Source organism: Canis aureus, chromosome 3 (genome assembly GCF_053574225.1).
Source record: "Canis aureus isolate CA01 chromosome 3, VMU_Caureus_v.1.0, whole genome shotgun sequence".
Lineage (NCBI taxonomy): Eukaryota > Metazoa > Chordata > Mammalia > Carnivora > Canidae > Canis > Canis aureus.
The window spans coordinates 44,614,829-44,637,048 of record NC_135613.1 but is presented as its reverse complement, the minus strand read 5'-3'; the positions used below and the strand labels follow the sequence as shown (position 1 = coordinate 44,637,048).

The window sequence follows — 22,220 nt, the reverse complement described above, 5'->3', positions numbered from 1 at the left end:
TGTTTATAAAGATAGTTCTTTCATATTAGACTCTGCAAATCTTTATTTTGATGAAGCAGTTGCTTAATTTAGTCTACAATTGCCAGATAGGGTCCTAAAAATCTTATTTTATTAATTTAGACAGAACCAAAAACTTGGCACGATCCCTGTGAAGCCCCAAATCATTTAACTTTATTTTGCATTGTTGCAAAGCTGTGAGTTTATTGGGGTAGCCGATTTTTCAATGATGTACGAATTCATTTTAATAGAAACACCTGCCTTACAGATATAACCTTTTACTGCCTTTCAATTGCTAGGAGACAGACTTGACCTGATCAATGATAATGTGAGAAGGAAGTCTGTGTCAAAAGAAAAGCAATAACCTTTATTTCTGTTTTCATCCCTACATATTCTTGGAAATGATGAAGAAATAAAGAGCAATTTTATCTAAGTGCTGTAAAGTCATCTGGCTAAATATTAAACACAACTTTCACTGTACTGAATATTGGTTATATGAGTTTTTCTATTGTATTTCTGCAGGAAGCACCTAAAATGATGTAAGGACCCACAGGGGCAGTTAAGATCCATAGTTACCATTTAGCCTAGCCCCTGTCTCCATCTCAGTCTCTCACATAAGTGGTCCCACTGAACAGAAACTCCTCTCCTTTGTATGAAATTAAACGTTCTCAGGACAATGTTTGTGGTGTTTAATAATGTTTACTAACAGGATGCTTTTTACATACAACCCAAATACACCTGCAACATGTAAGCCAGTGACTTTGCTTTGTAACCCATAGCAACAGTTTAGCATGACTTTCTGTCCTATAATCTTATCTTTGTTCTTCTTCCAGCAAAGAACTTCCAACTCTTTGTGTTTTTCAACAATTCTAATCAATTTTGTAAATTAATTCACATGTGAATAGGGAAAGAATTGTTTTATTTCTACTTTTACTGATGAGGAACTTAAGGTTTCAAAAGGTTAAAGGCCTTGCTCTGCCCCACTCAGAAATAAAACAAAACAAGAAAAATTTGTAAGTAGTGGCGCCAGGATGCACGTCTAGATTCTTTGACTCTAGATCCTAAGCTCTTTTCCCATTGCTTCTCATGAATAAACTCTCTTCCATAAACAAATAACTAGGAAGTTAGATTCTACTGGCTAGGGAAAACAACTTCACGGACATTCTGGTCCTTGAAAAAGAACCATTTTTTTTTAATTTAGTAGAAATATATTTAAATTAACTTAGTGTTTCACTGGCAACCAGTTTCACTAAGGGAGGCAAGTATTGAATTCAAGAAGGTTACTGAAATCTTAAAGAATATAGATCATTGTGTGGAAAAGTCGTTTGCAGTTGTCTTTGTGAGGAATGAAAGTGATTAAGCCCCATAAAGCATGGTGATTTCTCTTTCATTTTAAATTTTATCTTACTGGGGAAAGACTAGTTAACATGGGTTTTAAGATAAAGTACAATCCTAGGAAACTAAGTATCCGATGAAATCAAATAGTCTTAAAAAGAACGAATATGCACAAGTTGCTTAATAAAGACTTATTTAATTAAACCATGTCAATAAAATATTTAATTAATTTATATAATGATATATGTTATAGATTTTTATTTTTATTTATTTATGATAGTCACAGAGAGAGAGAGAGAGAGGCAGAGACACAGGCAGAGGGAGAAGCAGGCTCCATGCACCGGGAGCCCGATGTGGGATTCGATCCCGGGTCTCCAGGATCACGCCCTGGGCCAAAGGCAGGTGCCAAACCGCTGCGCCACCCAGGGATCCCTATGTTATAGATTTTTATATGGAATCCTAAGCTATGGATACACTAATGAATTAATGTCTGCTGATTACCTGTTATTGGCCAAGGATTGTGCTAAGCACACTATACACATTCATCTAATCTCCATAGTGGCCTAATGAGATACAAGTAGTATTTTTTTAATTTAATTTTATTTAAATTCAATTAACATATAGTGTATTATTAGTTTCAGAGTAGAAGTCAGTGATTCGTCAGTTATATATAACATCCAGGGCTCATTATATCACATGCCCTCCTAATGCCCATTATGCATTACCCCATCTTCCGCCCACTTCTCCTCCAGCAACCCTCAGTTTCTTTCCCATATTTAGAGTCTCTTATGGTTTGTCTCCCTCTCTGATTTCTCCTCATTTTATTTTTCCCTACCTTCCCCTATGATCCTGTTTTGTTTCTTAAACTCCACATATGAGTGAGATCAGACAATATTCTTTCTCTGATTGACTTATTTCACTTAGCATAATACCCTCTAGTTCTATCCACATTGTTACAAATGGTAAGATTTCATTTTTTTGATGGACGAATAGTATTTCATTGTATATAGACATATATACCACATCTTCTTTATCCATTCATCTGGCAATGGACATCTCAGCTCTTTTCATAGTTTGGCTGTGGTGAACAATACTACTAAACATTGGGATGCAGGTGCCCCTTTGGATCACTACATGTGTAACCTCTGAGTAAATACCTAGTAGTGCAATTGCTGGGTCACTGGGTAGCTCTATGTTTAACTTTTGAGGAACCTCCATAGTATTTTCCAGAATGGCTATACCAGCTTGTATTCCCACCAACAGTGTAAGAGTGTTCCCCTTTCTCCACATCCTTGCCAACATTTGTTGTTTCCTGATTTGTGAATTTTAGCCATTTTGACTGGTATGAGGTGGTATCTCAGTGGTTTTGATCTATATTTCCCTGATGCCGAGTGATGCTGAGCCTTTTTTCATGTGCCTGTCGGCCACTTGAGATATAAGAAGCATTTTTCTAATTTTGCAGATGCAGAAAGAGGAACCAAGCTAAGTTAAATGGTTTGTCTAAAACCTAGGGTCTGGAAAAAATATTAATTAATTAATTAATTAATTAATTAAAACAAAATGAAATCAGAGAGGGAGACAAACCCAAAGAGACTCTTAATCATAGGAAACAAATTGAGAGTTGCTGGAGGGGAAGGGGTGGGGGATGGGGCAACTAGGTGATGAACATTAAGGTGGACACGTGAGTAATGAACACTGAGTATTATATAAGACTGATGAATCACTGACCTTGACCTCTGAAATCAATAATATATTATATGTTAATTAATTGAATTTAAAAAAAATTAAAAATAAAATAAATAAATAAAACCTAGTGTCTGATAAAAAGTGGAGTTCGGATTCAAATGCTACGATCTGCACCAGATCACCCAGCTTCCTACAGTCCCTGTGTTATTTTGGTAAACATGAGCATGTTAGAGGCACAACTCTGGTTCCTGAGTGAGCACAGATCTGGCAGAGAAAGCTGATAGGTGAAGAGAAAGGGCATAATTATCCCCATAAGGTTAAAATTTACATCTGGATTTCAATGGTAAAATCTCAGAGGGAAGTCATGGGCAGCTCTAAGGTACCAGCAAGAGAGAGTTGGATGACCTTTCGTGAGGAGACAAATAGTTCTGATGATGAGAGAGGTTTCCTATATAAACTGCTGAGGTAATTGTGGCCCAAATAAGCCACAAAAGTACTCTCAGACCTTCTCTAACAGAGAGAGTAGCAAGGAGACATTTTGAAATAAGTGAGTTTTTGATGACACTGGAATTTTTCCAAGGCATTTGTTCACTGAATCCTATATTGGCTTTTTATATGTGGGATCTTGAAATAAACAAGGCATCTTCTTATGGGTTTTTTTGGGTTTGGTGTTTTGTTTTGTTTTGTTTTTTGGGCTTTGCTTTCAAGCTGATTGGTCAAATGGACGGAATTACTTCAGTGTGGTTCTCTTCCTATCTCTTTCACACAGTGGACAATGACAAATTACTTTTCAAAATATATTGGAAATAGCAGCGAAACAAGGCCATAAAGTTTCTTAGTGGACGTAAGCTATTCGCACTGGGTCTTCTCATGTGCATATCAGCGTAATTACGCACGGTTCATTAGAATGTGATTATCACATGATAATAAATGATATTTTGTTTCTTTTGTATATAAAATGGTCACACTGTGGATACTATAAAATTACTTCTTTGCAAATTCACATGCATTTTGACTCTCAAGCAGCACAGTCCATACCCAGTGATGTTTTTCAAATAATGAAAAATAATTCCTGCTTTACCAAAGCTGACAATAATGTTAATGTCTGAGTATGTTTAGAGATTTGGAAAGTTATATAATTAAACAGTAGCATCTATTATGTGATTTATGATGCATGAAATACTATGTTAAGTACTTTAATACACTTAGAAGATGGATAGCAAGCCAGATAGGTATGTTTTTTAAATTAACATTTGAAAGTACTTAAACATAAGGCTATTTTCTTCTTTTTGCAAATGAAGGAACTCAGGTCCAATACAATTAATAGATAAAATTTCAACAGTAAGTCAAGAGAAAATACTGAAACCAACTAGCTTTCTTGACTCGGGACAATGTAACATAAAATGAAAATTAATAGTAAAATAATTCAAGATAACATCAAAATTATTTTTTTAAGATAACATCAAAATTATACAGTGATAGAACCTCATGTGTAGTATATAAAGACATTATATAATGTTCCATTCTAGTGATACAAGTTTTAAAGTTTTAGAAAAAGAAGTATCTCTTCTTGGGGAAAGAAAATTTAAATACCAGACATCCATCCTCCTAGAAACTGTTTCAAGCACCTAAAAACAAACAATTTATCACTAGGAAAAGTAATAAACTATTATAGATGCCTCTTACCCTCCACTGTAACTGTTCCAATGGTTGACTTTAAAAAGGAGGACACAACTTATTTATAACTTGTCAGTATGCTAGTACACTATTAAGAATTAAACTCAAATTGTGATATGAGAACATGCTGATGGAGTGGAAATATAATTCCATATTTTGAAAATAAATATGAGTCTCCTTTGATCCCCAAACTACTGTTCCCCATCTAAATGTGCTCTCTTCAAACTAAAGAAAACACACACATTGTTTTAGATATGGAGAGAGAAACAGAGATAGAGTAAACGTAGGAAAACATTACTAATTAGTAAACCTAGGTAAAGAGTATTCATTGTGTTACTCTTTCACCTTTTTGAAGTTGGAAATACTCACTCCCAGGGTAGCCTGGATGGCTCAGTCAGTTAAGTGTCTTCTTCTCTTGATTTCAGCTCAGGTCATGATCTCAGGGTACTGGGATCAACCCTTGGCATCAAGCCCCATATCAGGCTCAATGCTCAGTGGGAAGTCAGCTTGGGATTCTTTCCCTATTCCTTTCCCTCCCCTTCTGCTTCTCCCCTGCTCGCTCTCTCTCAAATAAATAAATAAAATCTTTTTAAAAAAAATCTTCATTCCCAGTGACCTCTCCTTGACCTAGACACTTTCACCTTCCCCATCTGTCCTGCTGCCATTCCTGGATATTTTAAATTCATATAATTTTAATTTTATAAATTGTCTGCAAATTTCTATGACTTTACCAAACACAGACACACAGAAATTTTTTTCTCTCTCTCAATTCATTAATCTCTTAAACTGGTGGTTTTCAAGTACTTGGATATTATGGAATCTATGTGAGACTCCTCCAAAGTTCTCCAAGGCTCCAGTTATCCACATTGTTTTGTCCACCTGGGACCAGGAAAAAGATTGTCAGCACCCTATTTTTCAAGGAATACCCAAAATGGTTCCTAGCAGACTGATGTGTTTAAAAATGCAGTTTGAAAGCAGTTTTCTTGGGATGCCTGGGTGGCTTAGTGCTTGAGCATCTGCCTTGGGCTCAGGGCATGATTCCGGGATCTGGGATCAAGTCCCACATCGGGCTCTCCTTGCAGGGAGCCTGCTTCTCCTTCTGTCTATGTCTTTGCCTCTCTCTGTCTCTCATAAATAAATAAATAAAATCTTTAAAAAAAAAAAGCAGTTTTCTTGAAGCCATACTATCCCTCCCCCTTTATTTCCAATCTGTGTAATTCACAGTAAGCCTCAATTGTGAGGGGTATAGGACAAGTGGGTCTGGGGAGCATGCCACGTGATTTGTGTTCTTTTCCACAAAAGGTCTAGAGAAGCAATCATTCTTATTCTCTGTCACAGAGAAAATGCCTTAGTTCTAGCAAGAAGTAATCTGAGATGGTCAACAAATTACTTTTTTTTTTAACTTAAAGTACATGATGAGATTGAAACATATCTGTGTCAGACAAATTACTGGGAGCAACAGAGGTCTCACCCTCAAAGTACAAAAAAAAAAAAAATGAGACAGTGCCAAGTGAAAATTTTCACTCCTGCTGATGTCTTTTCTAAAGAACAAGGGTTATTAATTCACAATTTCCTCACTCTGCAAGTCATGGACTCTTACTTCCAAATTCCCTGTGGGGAAATCCCACAAAAAAACTCAAATTGCCATAGCTCTTGCTACATTAATATTTTAGGTGTTGCATCAGTGGAAAAACAGTGATAATCAAACATTTTACTGTATAATATGCAAACATTTTAAAGGCCAAATAACAAATAGATTCCTCTGTATAACACTTCCACCCAGACAGTTAATAAGAGATATGTAGAGCTTTCCTGAGCTGAAGCACCAACTGTGCTATTTGGTGCATGAAGAACAACCAAATAAATAATTGTACAGAGCTCTGGACAAATATTTACCTTACAGCACTACAGGCTAGGTGGTATGATTTGTACAAAGTGGCTTAATTAAATAGGCTACCATGTAAAATATTTAGCCTCTAGTGAGAAGTTGTAATTAAACCTGTATCTGCAACATCATAGAGTACAAAACAGTTAGCAAGGTGGAGTAGCCCTACTGGCAGAAAGGGAACACAACTTTAAGAGATGGATGGAATGCTTGCCCAATGAGTATTAGCTAAGCTTCCTTTTCTCTTCAATCAGGCCAAAGGAAATATCCTCTAAGAATAAAGAGCAAGACACAGGGATCAGAGACATTTTCTTTTATTTTTCCAACAAATATTTATGAAGTACCAGCCTTGCTTGTAGGTGCCTAGGATGTAGTAAAGACAAAATTCCTGTCCTCCTGTAATTTAGAAGGGTTGACAGATAACAGAGGGAAAAAAACCAATATGACAAACAAGCATGTCTTTTCTGGTGAATATTCTCTGGTAATGGCAAGTGCCAAGAAGAAAAATAAAGCAGAGTAATGGACAAGGAAGTAAAGTATGTATGTATGTATGTATGTATGTATGTATGTATTATGTGGAGGGGTCAGAGAAGCCTTCTTGAGCAAGTGAGATTCTAAAAGAAACCTAGACAGAAGCAAGAGAATGGGCCATATCAGCATCTAAGGCTCTCCCCTTCCAGGCAGAAGAACACCAAGTGCAAAGGCCCAGGAGTAGAAACATGCATGCTAGGTTTGGTGAAGAACAGAAAGGAGGCTAACCTGGCAGGAGAATAGCAGATGAGGTCACAGGTAGCCTGGAGCCAGATAATCTTGGGCCTTGTAAACCATGGTAAACATTTTGGATTATTTCCTGAGAATCATTTAAATGCATTAAGCATAATGTTGCTGGTATCTTAACAGTGATGTTAGAGAAGAAAGCATCTATAAACATTCAAGGAGAAAAACTGGGAGACCACAAAAGAGGGGAAAATGGGAAAAGAAAGTGAATGGGATTTCACAAAGGGGGGATAAACTTTAGCAGTTGGACAGCAGGCACACTTGCCAGACCACCTTCCAGCATGTGTCTTGGGAGTTGTCATCGTTACTTTACGAAGCCATTTTTACAGTAAGTATTTTTAAAATTCAATATATTGAAGACTTATGGACAAAGGCTAGGAAAACTCCATTTATAGACTTGCATTACTGAGAAAATGCTTGCTCTAATTAAAGCAAATATGAGGCACAGATTTCTACCAGCTTCAGTTCAGTCCATACACTAAGATAATTTCTGTAAAAAACAAAAACAACAACAAAAAGAAAAGCCTCTAGGATACACATAAAATGTAACATAAGCGCGTCTAGTAAATTAAGACTGAGCACTAGCATTTTTCCAGATGCACCATCCCCCCAAGCACCTTTGCTATGATTCTTTGATACATTTGGGGATAGTGCACATCAGCTAATACTATGCATAGCATCATAATGTAGATGATAAATGTGAGAGGATACCAAATTTACATACTTTCCTCCCATTTTCCATAAACAGTAATTTGTTAAGTCCTAAAGAATGTCATAAGCACAGTTTTCAATGTTATGGGATCTACACAATAATTAGAAGTCATTACCCTCAAAAGCACATTCTCCTTTTTTCCCTTTACTTCTAATCTCCTCATCCACCAAACCATTCTTCACAATGCCTGACCAGTCTCTTACCAGAGTAAAGGCTATTTATGGCAATCCCTTTCTCACTATCTTGCAGTGGGTCCCATTGATGATGGAATAAAGCCCCAAGTCTTGTTTATGATAGTGAAATCTCTAAAGTATGGCTGCACTCTACAGGCACAGTTTTACTTCCTATCTTTGCTACATTGCATCTTATCCTGTGAATTCAGTAAACTTTGCTCACTTTCCCCCATGCTCTGAATCAAATCCCAGCTCAGCCCCTTATTTGCTGTGTAACCCTGAGAAAATTACTTATCCTCCCTATGCATCACTTCTTTCTCTATTAAATGGAATTAGTAATACTGTATACCTCATAAATTATGGGTTTTTCATGGGACTAAATAAGTATAGAAATTTAGAATAATGTAACATACATTGCAAGTGTTAAATAAATGTGAGCTATTATTACTGTTATGTGTTAATGGAATTTCCTATTATTATTATTCTCTGACCAAAAAAAAAAAAAAAAAAGGCCTTCCTGCCTACTCTACTCCCAGAAAATGCCTACTCATTTTTCAAGACTCCACATAAATATCACCTCTTCTCTAAACCTTTTCTAACACATTGACTGACTTTTTTATTTCTCCTGTGCTTTCATGACAAATTGGAGCATCATTCTTCAATAGCATTATTTACACACCATTGATTAATTATTAATATATAAGTTTGTTTGCCAGGCAGTATATGGGTTCTTTGAAGGCAAGGGCTCTATCTTTCTCAGTTTTTATCTCCTAAACCCAGAGTAGGGCCTGGAGCACAGTAGTCTCTCAATAAATGTTTTGTTCAATCAACTGTTCAATCAGTAAATATGGAAAGACATTGATATTTCTCAAAACTTTTCCAATGTTTCCAGGAAATATTTCAAGTAAATTGAAGAATACAAGGCACAGATTTTGTAGGCTTCGCTAAGAAACTAGCCCTAAATCACCTAAATTTATGCCTACACTGTGCCTAAAATTTAGAGAAAAGTCAAGCATATACTATATTCATTGGTCTATTTTTACTCTTCCCCTAGTCATTCCAGTTTTGTATTGTCTGCTATAAGTTCCTGTAGACTATGAACTACATCTTTTAATACATTTGCATTCAATTATTAGGCACAAAAGTACATATTTCATGAACCTTCATGAAAACGGGAAAGATTCCCAAGATATAGGTAGAACTAAATGGGGGAAAGGGAGAAAAACACAAGTCTTTTTTTCTAATACTAACTCCAATTGAAAGAACATCATTCCTTGGGCAGGCATATTCCCACGGGTGAGCATGAATAGATGGACAGAGTGTGGTGTTCACCAATACATTTGCTCTTCAAGAGGAGAGTATAGGGAGAGGTGTGTGGGGAGCCCAGGATACAGTGAAGGCCATCACCAGTAACTCTTCACAGAGCACTCTGCTGATTGTAGAGGAGAACCACTGACTGCAGTTAGAAAATTAGCAATGGAAGAAACTTGAAGAAGTTGGACACTGTGGCAAGTGCCAGTCAGGAAAAAGCAGGCCACAGAGCCAGGTAGAAGAAATTACACCTCTGAAGTTGTCACCCTTTGGGTTAGGGATAAATAATATGTTGACCTAAGGACTCCAGCATTAATTTTCCAACTCCCTAAACATTTCATTGACACTTTGCAATGTAAGATGTGTTTTTTAATCTGTATTTTCTCATATCATCTAACAATGAGTAAGGCGTCAGAACTCATTGTTCTGGGTTTCAGAACTGGGTTTCAGAACTCCAGGGAAAATTTGGAAATTTAAGATGATGATTCAGAATCAAATTAATGGTTAACAGAGTAGAAATGCATGGAAGAAGCTAAAGCAATTCAGAACATTTTTTTAATATCTGCAACATGTAATCTTGAAGAGAGCATGAATTTAGAGTACTCTTATACTCTAAATGAAACTTAAATGAGATAATACATGTGAACATTCTAGAAAAGAACTTCAAATATGGTAGGTGTTGGAATCCACACAGGTTGAATCAGAATTTCTTCTTGTTCACAGCAGTGCTCAATTCTATATGTTGAGGGTATTAAAAAAAAAAAGTTTTTATAGGACCAGTTAATAATCTTTGGATTTAGGCAGGTTCTTATAAGCCTTTTCTTGGTGTTCACTGAGGACCAAAAGCCAGATTATAAATATTATATGTTATATATAGATTAATCATCCAGAAGAATTATCCAATCCCTGGGCTATCAAGTATTGAGATTGTATACCAAATGGGGTTAGAGAACTATTTTCTCCAGAGTCATAAAAAATAGGGCAGATTTCCATATGTCAAAGATGGAGTAATTGTGGTCTGCCCAAGGGTAAAAGGAAGCAGTGAGATAATCATTCAAATTCCTTCCAGATTTAGGATTGTTTAAATATTCTGATTAGTGACAATACACCAAATATCTACTTTTGTTCTCAGATATTTTAAAAATAAGCCCAGAGTCAATATTTCACAAGTGCTTCTTAAATTTTCTGCCATTAGCTCACACTTCATAACTTGGGCTTTCAAAACCAGAACTACACGTTCATCTGACCAAAATATGAAATCTACAAATAACTAAAGATAAAAAAAGTTGTTCAGTGGGTTTGGACATAAACTGCATCTTCTGCATTGTTTAGCCTCATCATGAAAATTACTTTAATTTCAATGCTGGAATCAAAACAATCCAGTCTTCTTAAAAGAAGCTTACTGTCTACTGTAAAGTAATAACATGTTTTTAGAGACTTCTAAGTGCATATCTTGGAATTTCTAACTTAAATGCATGGTTTGGAAAATACCAATCGTTGATCGTGAAAGGATGGTTACATTTCATCATGACAGAGGCAAAAATAAAGTACTTACGCTCTTATTTACTCATGTAACTATTAGATATGATGCCAAAAAAAAAAACATAACTTTTAAGATAAGTGAAAAAGTCATTCAAATACATAAGGTGTATATTTTCTAAAAAGAAATTTTCATGGAATGTTTCATGAAAATAAGTTTGAAAAATACTAAACACACACCAAAATAAAACAATAGAAATAAATGTAAATATGGACTTAATCAAGACCTGAAAACAAACTGATAGAGCATTACTAAGAATGATAAGAAGTGAAGTATGTGAGTTGGGAGGGAGAAAAAGGGTGGAAATGAATCATGGTCATAACTAAACTCATTTTATAAGTTTGGTGACTAATGGATTCTTTAAACCTATATTATGGTGTATTATAACTAAGTCATATGTTTTGTGGGCTTTTTTTTTGACAATTTGTAGAAATTTTTGTTTTAACCCATCTAGAAGATCACTCCAATAGCATAAGTTGCCTTAGATATCATTTAATTGTTCTTCTTTGTAACTTGCTGTAAGAAAATTTGTATGATGCATGAGTGAAACTGGGTCTTTAATCACTTTAAAATTTGGGATCTTTTGAAGAGAAAAAAAATCCAGCATCTATAGCCTATGTTCCTAACACATCAAAAATCTATTCCAAGTAAAAGAAAGGTCACATTATTATATTCAGAAACTCTACAATAAGGAAAATATTACCAAAGTTTTAGGAGGATTTACCATTATCTGAAAACTAGGTTACTAAGATTAAATGTCCTTCTGGTCAAAACAATGGTTTGATATTAACACAAGTATTAAAACATATAAGTCTATTAGTTAATTGTACATTTTCCATCTTAGTTCTTTTTAAAAGAATTAATTATACCACATCCCTTCTCCTTCAATTATATACTACTTAGCAAACTATATGAAAATACACACTAATAATAGGACAGGAGTAAACCACCAGAGAAAGGAGTTCTTCAGTTCATACTTATACATAAATTTCTTTATACCTATGCTACATTGGTAGTTTTTAAAAAACTAATCACGTGCATTCCACATATGAGACTATAATTAAGATTTAATTCATCAAAAAGATGACCTAAAAAAAAAACTCTAATAAAACAATTATAAGAACTACAATCTGTTTTCAGAAAACACAAATAACCATATCATTTTTAGCTAGGTAAAGTATGTTTTAGCTAAACATGTGGTACCCAGCAAAAGCAAGCTACATATTTCTAGGAGTAAGTTGAATTTACCAATGTACTGTACAGTGGATGAGACAAACATTTCAGATGAGTGGAAATCAGAATTTAAGTAAATATTAATGTGCAAACTCAGATATCCTCTGTTTATGATGTTGGTTGGCAACCTAACATGCAGTCACAAAATCAGTGTTAGACTTGCCTATAAGGAGTACTAGCTCCCTTTATTGCTATGGTCCTTATGAAATAAAAACTATATAGATACCCAGTTTTGAAGAGTATCTTAATCTGAAAGAAAATACATCCTTCAGAGAAATCTGAAATGCCCTAGCATAGATGATAAAAGTTCATCTACTTTCTACTGTGCTTTTTTTCTTACATTTCATGATCATACTGATTTAAGGAAGCTACCCTATTGCATATAACATATATGTTAAAGGTGGCAGACTCAGTGCAATTTTTACAGAAAGTTCTTGAATTTATTTACTTGGTATTCCTAAATAAATTGGAATTTATCACTGCCTATAAATTTGAGTCACTTTTTTTTTTTTTTTTTTTTACAAAAGGCTCTTAAAGACAACAGCAATTTGAATCCAAATAAGTCTAATTAACCATGCCATTTCAGAAGTGGGAACTTTGTTCTCCCTTGCCCTAAGTAAAGTCAATAAATCAAACCCCCACTAGTTTCTACACTACCAACATGGCAATGCAATAATGAAGTTTAACTTGATGCATTGTCTTAAGACATAAATTAGAACTAAGATTAAAATAGTAATTCTTGTACCAAAAAATCTACTACTAAAAAAAATCATCAACAACATCCACAAAGCACCCCCCAAAATAGTCAGCTATCACCTCAGCATAGATTAAACAAAAAACTGAATGTGTACAACTCCTCCGGCATTTAATTTACCTAGAATCGGCTAGGTATTCTTTCTAAGCAGTAATTTTAAAGGCCCCCTACAGTTAAAGGCTTATTTTATCTGGAAACAGCTTGGCAGCACAATGATAATTTAATACACGGTCCGCTATGTATTCTTCGGCGGACCCGCTCTCCATTCATTTCACACTCGTGTTATGCATTATGAACAAAATTCAAATGTTCTGTTTTCTACATTTCTGAATCACGGCCGCTAATGAAAAGCACTATAGACACCTCCAAGTCCCGTCTTACCATGTATGAGCCACAGTGAAGCGCCGACGTTGCCGGATGCTTTTATTCACCAGCAACTTTCTGAAAAAGCATGGTGAGTTCCTTGGTGAACTGCGTGGAGAAATTTTAGGTGATGTAGGTCTGTTTCCCGGTAGTCTTGGAAGCTCGAGTTCTAAATGCATTTGCTCCTTGAAAGTCTTTATGCAAACCTCAGATTCGGAAGCAGTAAGTTCTTTTGAAGACTCTTTGGCTGTCATGTCTTATATGGAGCGCCTGCTTTCACCAACCAAAACAAAAACCTCAAACATAGCAGAGACACAGCTGCAGGTTAGGAGGCTATGAGTCTGCAAACTGTTTTCCAGTTTAATTTCAGAAGCTGCGGCTCCAGTGTATGAGCTGCTTAGAGCAGGAGCAGCATACTCGAAGAATGGCAAGTCAGGCTGTCACAAGGAGCTTTATCAGCCTGGCTTTGCCTCTGAAAATGCGCCAAAGTGCTTCCTATGTCAGTAGCCTCCTTGTGGATGAGGTTTGTCTGCAAGCTACACACTGACACTCACTGAATTCATTCAGCTGAATATATCAACTCATGAAATATTCATAAGGGCTTCTGATAAATCCTTTACATGTATTTTTTTAAATCTTATCAAACAAGCTGCATTCACTAATGGATAGTCAGCAAGACGTAGTCACCTAGTCTCTTGTTTTGTTTGCACAAAAAGCAGAACTAGAGACCGTCCAGCATGTGTGATATTTAAAGTCTTCATTCAGAATTATCTTGCCCTGTAATGCACACAACAGTAACTCCACCTACCAAATGCTTATTGGCCTACGATTATTTAAATAATTGCACTCTGTTTCCCTCTCAACAACACCCTCCATCGCTCAGATTTTCACAGGATTTATAAAGCTACTGCTCTCAACACAGTGAAAACATTAAATCAGGGACTGTCAAAAAGCCTAGCTAAAACAGCCCCCCGAATTCCATTTCTGAATGAAAAAGCTGATTTGCTGAAGTTTCTTTTTTTTTCTCCCTTCTCCAGAAGATCCAAAACAGCATCAATATAAAAAAATGTCAGCTAACAGGAAAACATTGGATTTGGTTCATTCCCCTGAGGAATTTAAAGGCTAATCTTTATTCCAATAAACATTACCCTCATTCTTCTGTTTAAGCTCATTGTTCAAGGGTTGCCCACAGCAGCCAGTCTGTTAGTTAGATGCAAAGTCACTTCTGAAAGCCAAAGCTCTGCAGAACAGAAATGGAGGTAACAACACGGAAAAATGCTGCCCGGTAAAGTACAGAGTCCAAAGTCAAGCATTGCACGTGGGGGCAAGGGGGAGGTGTAAATGCACATGCACGCATGCACTCAGGTGTACAAGACAGTTTATGTCTGAGTGTGTGTGTCTGTGTGTGTGTGTACTTTGTTCCTAAGGGCATGCAAATGAGATGTACAGGCAAGGGAATCCAAAAAATGTCTCAAGTTCTAAGGCAGATCATTGTTACCTAAAATTCCATTTAGAAATAGACTGACATGCAGCTTCTATACTTCAAAAGGCACGTGGAAGTGAAAAGAATATGGTGTTGTTTGAAGTGTACGGATGTTGTGAAAAGTCTGCACCAGCAATGACTGCCTCCAGGGCCAGCCTGATCTCACAAAAAAATTGACAAAGCAGAACTAGGGCTAGGCAGTGAGAGTGGCAGTTAAGGAATGATTCACAGAAAGACTTCAGTGAATAAGGGAGACATTAATTTTCCTCTAAGGGTGAGGACTTCCACCTTTATAAAATCATTCACATATGTCACATACTCTGGCTGAACATCTGAAGGACTGAATAAGAGCAGACAATGACCTAGGAAAAGATGAGCCCCATGCCCGCCTTAGAGGGAAGTCGGTCAACCATAACAGAAAGGATTCAAACTCCTAGTTTACAGGTACTATCTTGGAAAGTTCTCAATATTGCAATAAAACCCTAAAAATATTTCAGGAACAAAAGCAAAGTTAGGGAATTTCAGAGTTGGAATAATTCCCAGTCATCACCTTGTTCAGCTCCTCATTTCAAAGACAAGGCAATAGTCCTACTAAAGAACTTCAGTAACTTGTCCCAAGTTATATTTGCAGTTGACAGTAGACCTAAAGATAAAGTCCAGGCTTTCTGATTCCCAATAGAGCATTCTTTTATTATATGGAACCGAGAAGTCAAAACAGTCAGTTTGTCCCACTAGGCCCCGGCACATATTCTTTATATATCAACTGCCCTATTCGAGAATGGCTTGTTAGTAATATCATGGGAGGAAATATTGCTGGTACCTATTTACTTCATTATGAAAAAGCTAGGACTTTCCTCCAATGATAATGTGATTTAAAGCTGAGACAAGAGAATATATGATCCTACCAATATTCAGAGTGACTCATTTGCAAGAAAAAAAAAGGCAATTTGAAGTTACGAAGATCTCTCTCGTATTCACTTTTTAAGATTGCCAAAATAAAGTAAGCATTTCAGGGATTCTTTCTCTCCCCAATGATGGCAAATTTCATAACCTAGATTTAGCTGTATGTAAACCGGGGTTCAAGTAGGGAAATGTTGATAGACACTTACCTAAAACAGCATAATGATGCAACTGTAATTACTTCCCAATTCTTATTGGTAATTTTTTAAAAGATTTTATTTATTTATTCATGTGAGACACATAATGAGAGGCAGAGACATAGGTAGAGGGAGAAGCAGGCTCCATGCAGGGAGCCTGATGTGAGACTTGATCCCAGGACTCCGGGATCACATCCTGAGCTGAATGAAGGCAGGCGCTCAACCACTAAGCCACCCGGGTCCCCTCTTATTAGCAATTTATGTGACATTATGTGACATTACACATTATTCTTTTCACTGTCTACTATGACAAGCCAATATCCCAGTTAAAGAAATTTTGGGAGTCATCCTAAGACAGAAAATTCTCAAAAATAAAGTCTGTTCACTCCACCTACTCTAGATAATATTAAGGAACACCAAAGACAGTTAATTGAGATATAAAACTTAAAAGATAATCAGACTATTTTAAGTCTAAATGAGTTACTCAGAGGAAAGGAAATGCATGTCTACAGGTAAAAGCAGTAATGTTTGTTTCTAGAGTCAAAATGCCAAAGAAAAAACTCTATACCATGTTAACTATTGAAATCAAAGATGAATCTAGGAAGTAGGAAATGGGAGGTGGTATCTAAGAAAAAGTACACAAAAGCACAGTGAAAGCAGATAATACCCTGCTATACTTCAGCAAAGAATATACTGTTCTGAGAGAGACAGGAGAACTGGAAAAAGAGCCAAGAAGAAAGCAAACAGTTTATGTGCCCTTCTGAGAGCCCAGGAAGGAGCCAAAGTAAAAACCTTCCTATCTACATGCCGTGCTTAGCCCCTGGCATCTCAAAAAGAGAGATTAGTAATTCTGAGTCAATTTATTAGTGCGCAGGGCACCTGGGTGGCTCAGTGGTCAAGTGTTTGCCTTTGGCTCAGGTCATGATCCCGATCCTGGGATCGAGTCCTGCATCGGGCTCCCCCTGGGGAGCTTGCTTCTCCCTCTGCCTATGTCTCTGCCTCTCTCTCTGTGTCTCTCTTGAATAAAATAAAATCTTTTAAAAAAATTATTAGTGCGCAGATAGTTGCCCTTGGGAATTACTTGAGAATTCCAATTATAGCTATGTCTCAATTTTAAATTAAATTCCTGGTATCCACATCCTGTGAAAGCAATAAGAATCAAGAATTTATCATAACAAAACATCATTAAAGGATCTGGATAGAGTTATATGGTCAAAAACAATCAATAATGTGTTATTTATAAATATTACAGACAACTTGAAAACATTTTGACTTTCCATTAAATTGAAATGGAAAGCAAATTAATTATAACCAAAACAAAATGATAAACTTCTAGTGCAAGTATTATGATGTTGTTAAATGTATTTTAAAGGTTATGGCTCTGTAAGCAAATTATTTTAAGTGAAAACAATTACATTCTTCCCATATGCAATATCTTTCAGATTTTAAAAGTTTACCTGGAATTAACTTTCTCTGAACTGAGGGACCAATTTTTAACTAACTGCTATTATAAAACTAAAGTATTTAAAGGCACAAAACCACTGATTCTATGCAATAATATTACATAAAACAATGTTGAACAAAAAATAACATGGCACACATTTACTCTAAATACAAAGCTGGATATTGGAGAAGACAGAATTTATCCAGAAGTTTCTTTTTGAAGAGGAATAGATTTGGGATGCCTGGGTAGCTCAGTGGTTGAGTGTCTGCCTTCAGCTCAGGGTGTGGCCCCAGGGTCCTGGGATCGAGTCCCACATCGGCTCCTTACAGGAAGCCTGCTTCTCCCTCTGCCTATGTCTCTGCCTCTCTGTGTGTGTCTCTCATGAATAAATAAATAAAATCTTAAAAAAAAAGAAGAGGAATAGATTTAAGAGTATCAATATTAAAATAGTTAAAAGATTGTGGATGATATCTTTAAGTCACTATCCAGTGTTCTTTTTCTAAAACATACCACCTGAGCACAGCCCTTAGGCTCTATTTTGCCTAAATACAAACGAGCTCTTCTTTCAGACAAGGTAAGAAGTGAATAAAGAACACCAAGAAACACTGGTAGCCTCTTTCAACAGAATGCCCCACTCACCACAGATGGCAACTTCTCCCAATGTCTCTATTTCAGAAATATCTCTATTTGAAGAAATAGAGCTAGAGTTATTCTAACGTGACTGAGGAAAATATCACATTCAGCTGAATGGAAATAGTTATCTAGCCATCTTGGAGCAGAACAATTAACTGACCATTCTTTAAGAATTAAGGGATTACAGAAAAGTAGCATACATTTCTTGCATGTCTACTGGGTGCCAGACATTGTTGTAAATATTTCAACAAGTCATTTCAGCTTTTACTCATTATAAACTATCAGACAAGTGGTATTGAAATCTTTGTTGGACTTCCCAGTAGTATTAACCTCAGATGTCCTTGAGGGCTGGGCTGAGTCTTGTTCGTTTCTAGAATATGGAACAGAGTCTGGCACAGTTGATACTCAATAAATATTTGTAGACTGAATGCACATTATTTTGCTCATTTTCAGATGAGATCATCACGACACAAAATTGCATATCTTTAAGGAGTTGATCCTGCAACATACTTTTTATAACAGAGGAATCTAATGAGACAAAAGAGGGAATACATGCTCCCAAGGTGGTCTGGTCATGTCACTCTTAAAAGTGTATTTTCACAAGTACTCAATGTCCTTGAGTCTGAAGTCATTTAGCATGTTATCTTTATAAGATTATATGAATGCTTCATTCACTTTTATCCATTTAATTACTCACCATTATGAAACTAGTGCTCCAGAAGGATCAGTTTTAATCTGTACCACCTCCAATGTCACCTGAATCCTACAGAGGGAAGTTATATTGCTTATATTTCTTCCTAGAATTTATGTTTCATGAGAATAAGAACTTTGTTTTGTTCACTGGTATAATCCTCAAACCCAGAACAGTACTGACTACATAGTAGGTATTTAAATAAATATTTGTTGGATGAATAAATGAACGATCTCCTGAGTGCAGATTAAAATAAGGGAGGGAGGTAGTAGGCCAAAATTGGATAAAACACCTTACTCAAAGGAGAGCAAGAGCTACAGTGGCATTAAGCCATAACCCTTCCACAATTTTGCATTTTATTTTATGTAGTTTTCACTGCCTAAACGTGTTACTTCTCTACTTTCTTTGCCAAGAATACCGTCTCATCCACTGAGGCTAAATTCAAATGAAAACTCTTCACTGAAACCTTTCTCAGCTTCCATAGGCAGAGTCAGCTGTTTCACCCCATCTGCATGCCACCAGCACTGGATTCATCTTCAGAATTTTTCAGAGGATATAGTACTACATATTTTTGTTTGTCTCCTAAAGTAACCTATGAACTCCCCAAGGACATAAATTATTTTATTCATCTCTTTATCTCCACAGCCTGACATTGCTCTGATTGTTTAGTTTATGTTGATTGAAAATATGAATAGAAAATGAATATACTGCCCCAAATCATGCCTCCTGTCAGCCAGAGATTGTTCTTATTGTCTTGACAGCTAGTCTAGCCAACCCCCAACTTCTTGTACTTGAGCTTACAAATATTTCCAAAATGAGCTTCTTAAATCCTAGCAGTTTGGTTATGTTTGCCATTTTAACCAGTATTTCTTCATTCTTTTAAAAAAATAGTATTATTACTATTATTATCATTCACATTCTTACTGCAAAGCAAAAGCGGAATATCCATGTGTCATGATCTCTGTTGATTAGATGATGTACATATAGGATAGATTTGCTAGGCCCTCTCCTCATGGTGCTTTCTGGTTTTGGCAGAGTAATTAGGTGCTTCTGTCACAAAGCACATCCTGTGAAGGCAGAGTACACAGACAAAAATACTAAGGAAGATCCTCTCTTTGTTTCCTGGGTCATTGTTAACATCAAGATATATTAGCAAAGATGAGTCAGATACCTAAATGCAAGGAGAGAAACTGTTCCCATGGTAGGTGTTTTCAAATCTGCATTAAAATAAGGTATTCCAGTTCCCAACCATAATACTAACCTGTCAGCAAATTACCTAGAAGGGTGATTTCAAATGAATAGGAAATTAGGAACATATATGTTAAAAACAAAGGCACATTGGGAAAACCTCTTTCTCTAAATGAGCTTGTATCTTTTTATTATTTCTACTCTGTCAGAAGTCTTCTGTGAAATATGTAAAAAAAAAAGTATGGTATTAATCTACAGTTAAAATTTTTAAATGTAAATAATGATCAGTGTGGGGCCAATTAACTATGATACTACAGAGATCATAGAAAGAATATATAGCACACATGAAAACTAAGTCAAATTCATTCCATTGCTCTTAAAAAGAGATTGATATTAAGGGATCCATTTCATTTTTAAGTATTTATATTTGCAAGTATTTTACAGAAACAATATTTTCCTAAATTAGTGGATAACAGTGTGAGTCCAAAAAGGATACAGAACACATATCAACATGGAAAATGCTTCCAAAATAGTGGATTAGATCACAATTGTCTCACTTAATTTCAATACTGGCTTATTTACAACATATTCTGTTAATTTAAAGTCTGTTCACATCAGAAATTTTTAAAAATTCAGTGACATTAATGATGATGGTTTTTTGATTTATAATGAAGAAAACAGAATCTTAAGACTGTGTGTGAAATTCTAGTATTAGGAAGTAACTCAAATTTAATTTCATATAAATATTTCATACCACTGAAACAGTGCAATATTAGCATATGTAAAATCCAAGAGTGGGGACATTTTATATGTAAGCATGCCAAACTTTGTAGCGAAGATTTTTAAATAGAATGTATATTTTTATAAAGCTCCCTTGGTTACTTTTCATCTCTCTTGTTTTATTTTTAAATTTATCATACAATAAGATTGACCATTTTTGGTACAGTGTTCTATGAAATCTAACACATCTGGAGCCATGTAACATGTATCATAATTAGGATACAGAACAGTTCTGTTAACCCCAAAACTTTCCCAATGATGTCTTCCCACTGGTTCTAGTTCTATGACTTGGAAATACAATGATAGACTTTCAAAGATCTATCCTCCAGTACTTTATTTTATATCTTAAATAACTACAGCTCTTTGAATTATTCCTTATCAAACACAGATAAGACAGTTTTTTGTAACACTTAGGCTGACCTTCTGACATTCATAATAGTAACGAGAGGGGGTGCGTTAGTTTTCTGGGTCTGCCATTCCAAATATCACTGATCAGGTGGATTAAACAACAGGTATTTATGATCTCAAAGTACTGGAAATTAGAAGTCCAAAAGCAAGCTGTCAGCAGGGTTGGCTCCTTCTGAAGGGTTGTGGAGGAAGGATCTGTTCTGCGCCATTTTTCTTGGCTTGTAGATGGATGGGTTCTCTCTATATCTCATCACATTGTCTTCCTTCTCCTCATGACTCTGTCTGTCCACATTTCCCCTTTTATAAGAACACCAGTCCTATGGATTAGGGTCCACTTGATGACCTCATTTTGACTTGATTACTTATATAAGGATTCCGTATCCAAATAAGGTCATATTCTAAGGTAATGGGAGTTAGGACTTCAACATATTAATAATATGGGAGAGACACAATTCAACCCATAACTTTCTACATTCTGACTCTTCAAAATTCATGTCCTTCTCACATGCAAAATATATTGATCCCATTTTAATCTTCCCCAAAATTTTTAACGTTGCGGCATCAACTCTGAGTCCAAATGCTCATTTAAATAATCCAAATCAGTTATGGGTAAAATTTGGGGCAAGATTCATTGTGGGACAAAATTCCTCTCAATCTGTGAACCTAGGAAACCAGACAACAACAGAGATAGGATTAGGAACAGGATAGATATTTCCATTCCAAAAGGGATAAATTGGAAGGAAGAAAAGGTCATGGGTCCCAAGCATGTCTAAAACCTACTAGGACAAATTCCATTAGAATTTGAAACTTGAAAGTAATCTTTTTTGGCTCACTGCTTGGTCCTCTGAGCCCTCAGCCCTGAGGTGGAGTGCCCTCCAGAACCAAGGAAGTGGTTCACCCTCTGAAACTGAGGAAGAGGCTCCCTTCTGGAACGAAGGAGGACATTGCCCCACCCTCCTGGGCTTATGCTCTCTGGGCTTGTAGTGTCGGTAGTAGCCACTGGCCTCTGAATTGCCTTCAAGGTTATTCTTTACTTTTCTTAAAGGATTATAC

General features: G+C 36.0%; 1 protein-coding gene across 4 annotated transcripts in view; it reads right to left on the bottom strand.

Moving 5' to 3' along the window:
* PDE4B (phosphodiesterase 4B) overlaps positions 1–22,220 on the bottom strand; it is a 548,107-nt gene that overhangs the window by 338,201 nt on the left and 187,686 nt on the right. Inside the window, exon 1 of one of the 4 annotated variants that reach the window (XM_077892168.1) lies at positions 13,462–13,914. The exons of the other annotated variants lie outside the window; for them this stretch is intronic. Within the exon in view, the coding sequence (XP_077748294.1) occupies positions 13,462–13,697 (236 nt within the window). The 5' untranslated portion in view covers positions 13,698–13,914. Of the gene's footprint in view, positions 1–13,461; positions 13,915–22,220 lie in introns of those variants that run through there. 4 annotated transcript variants of the gene reach the window in all.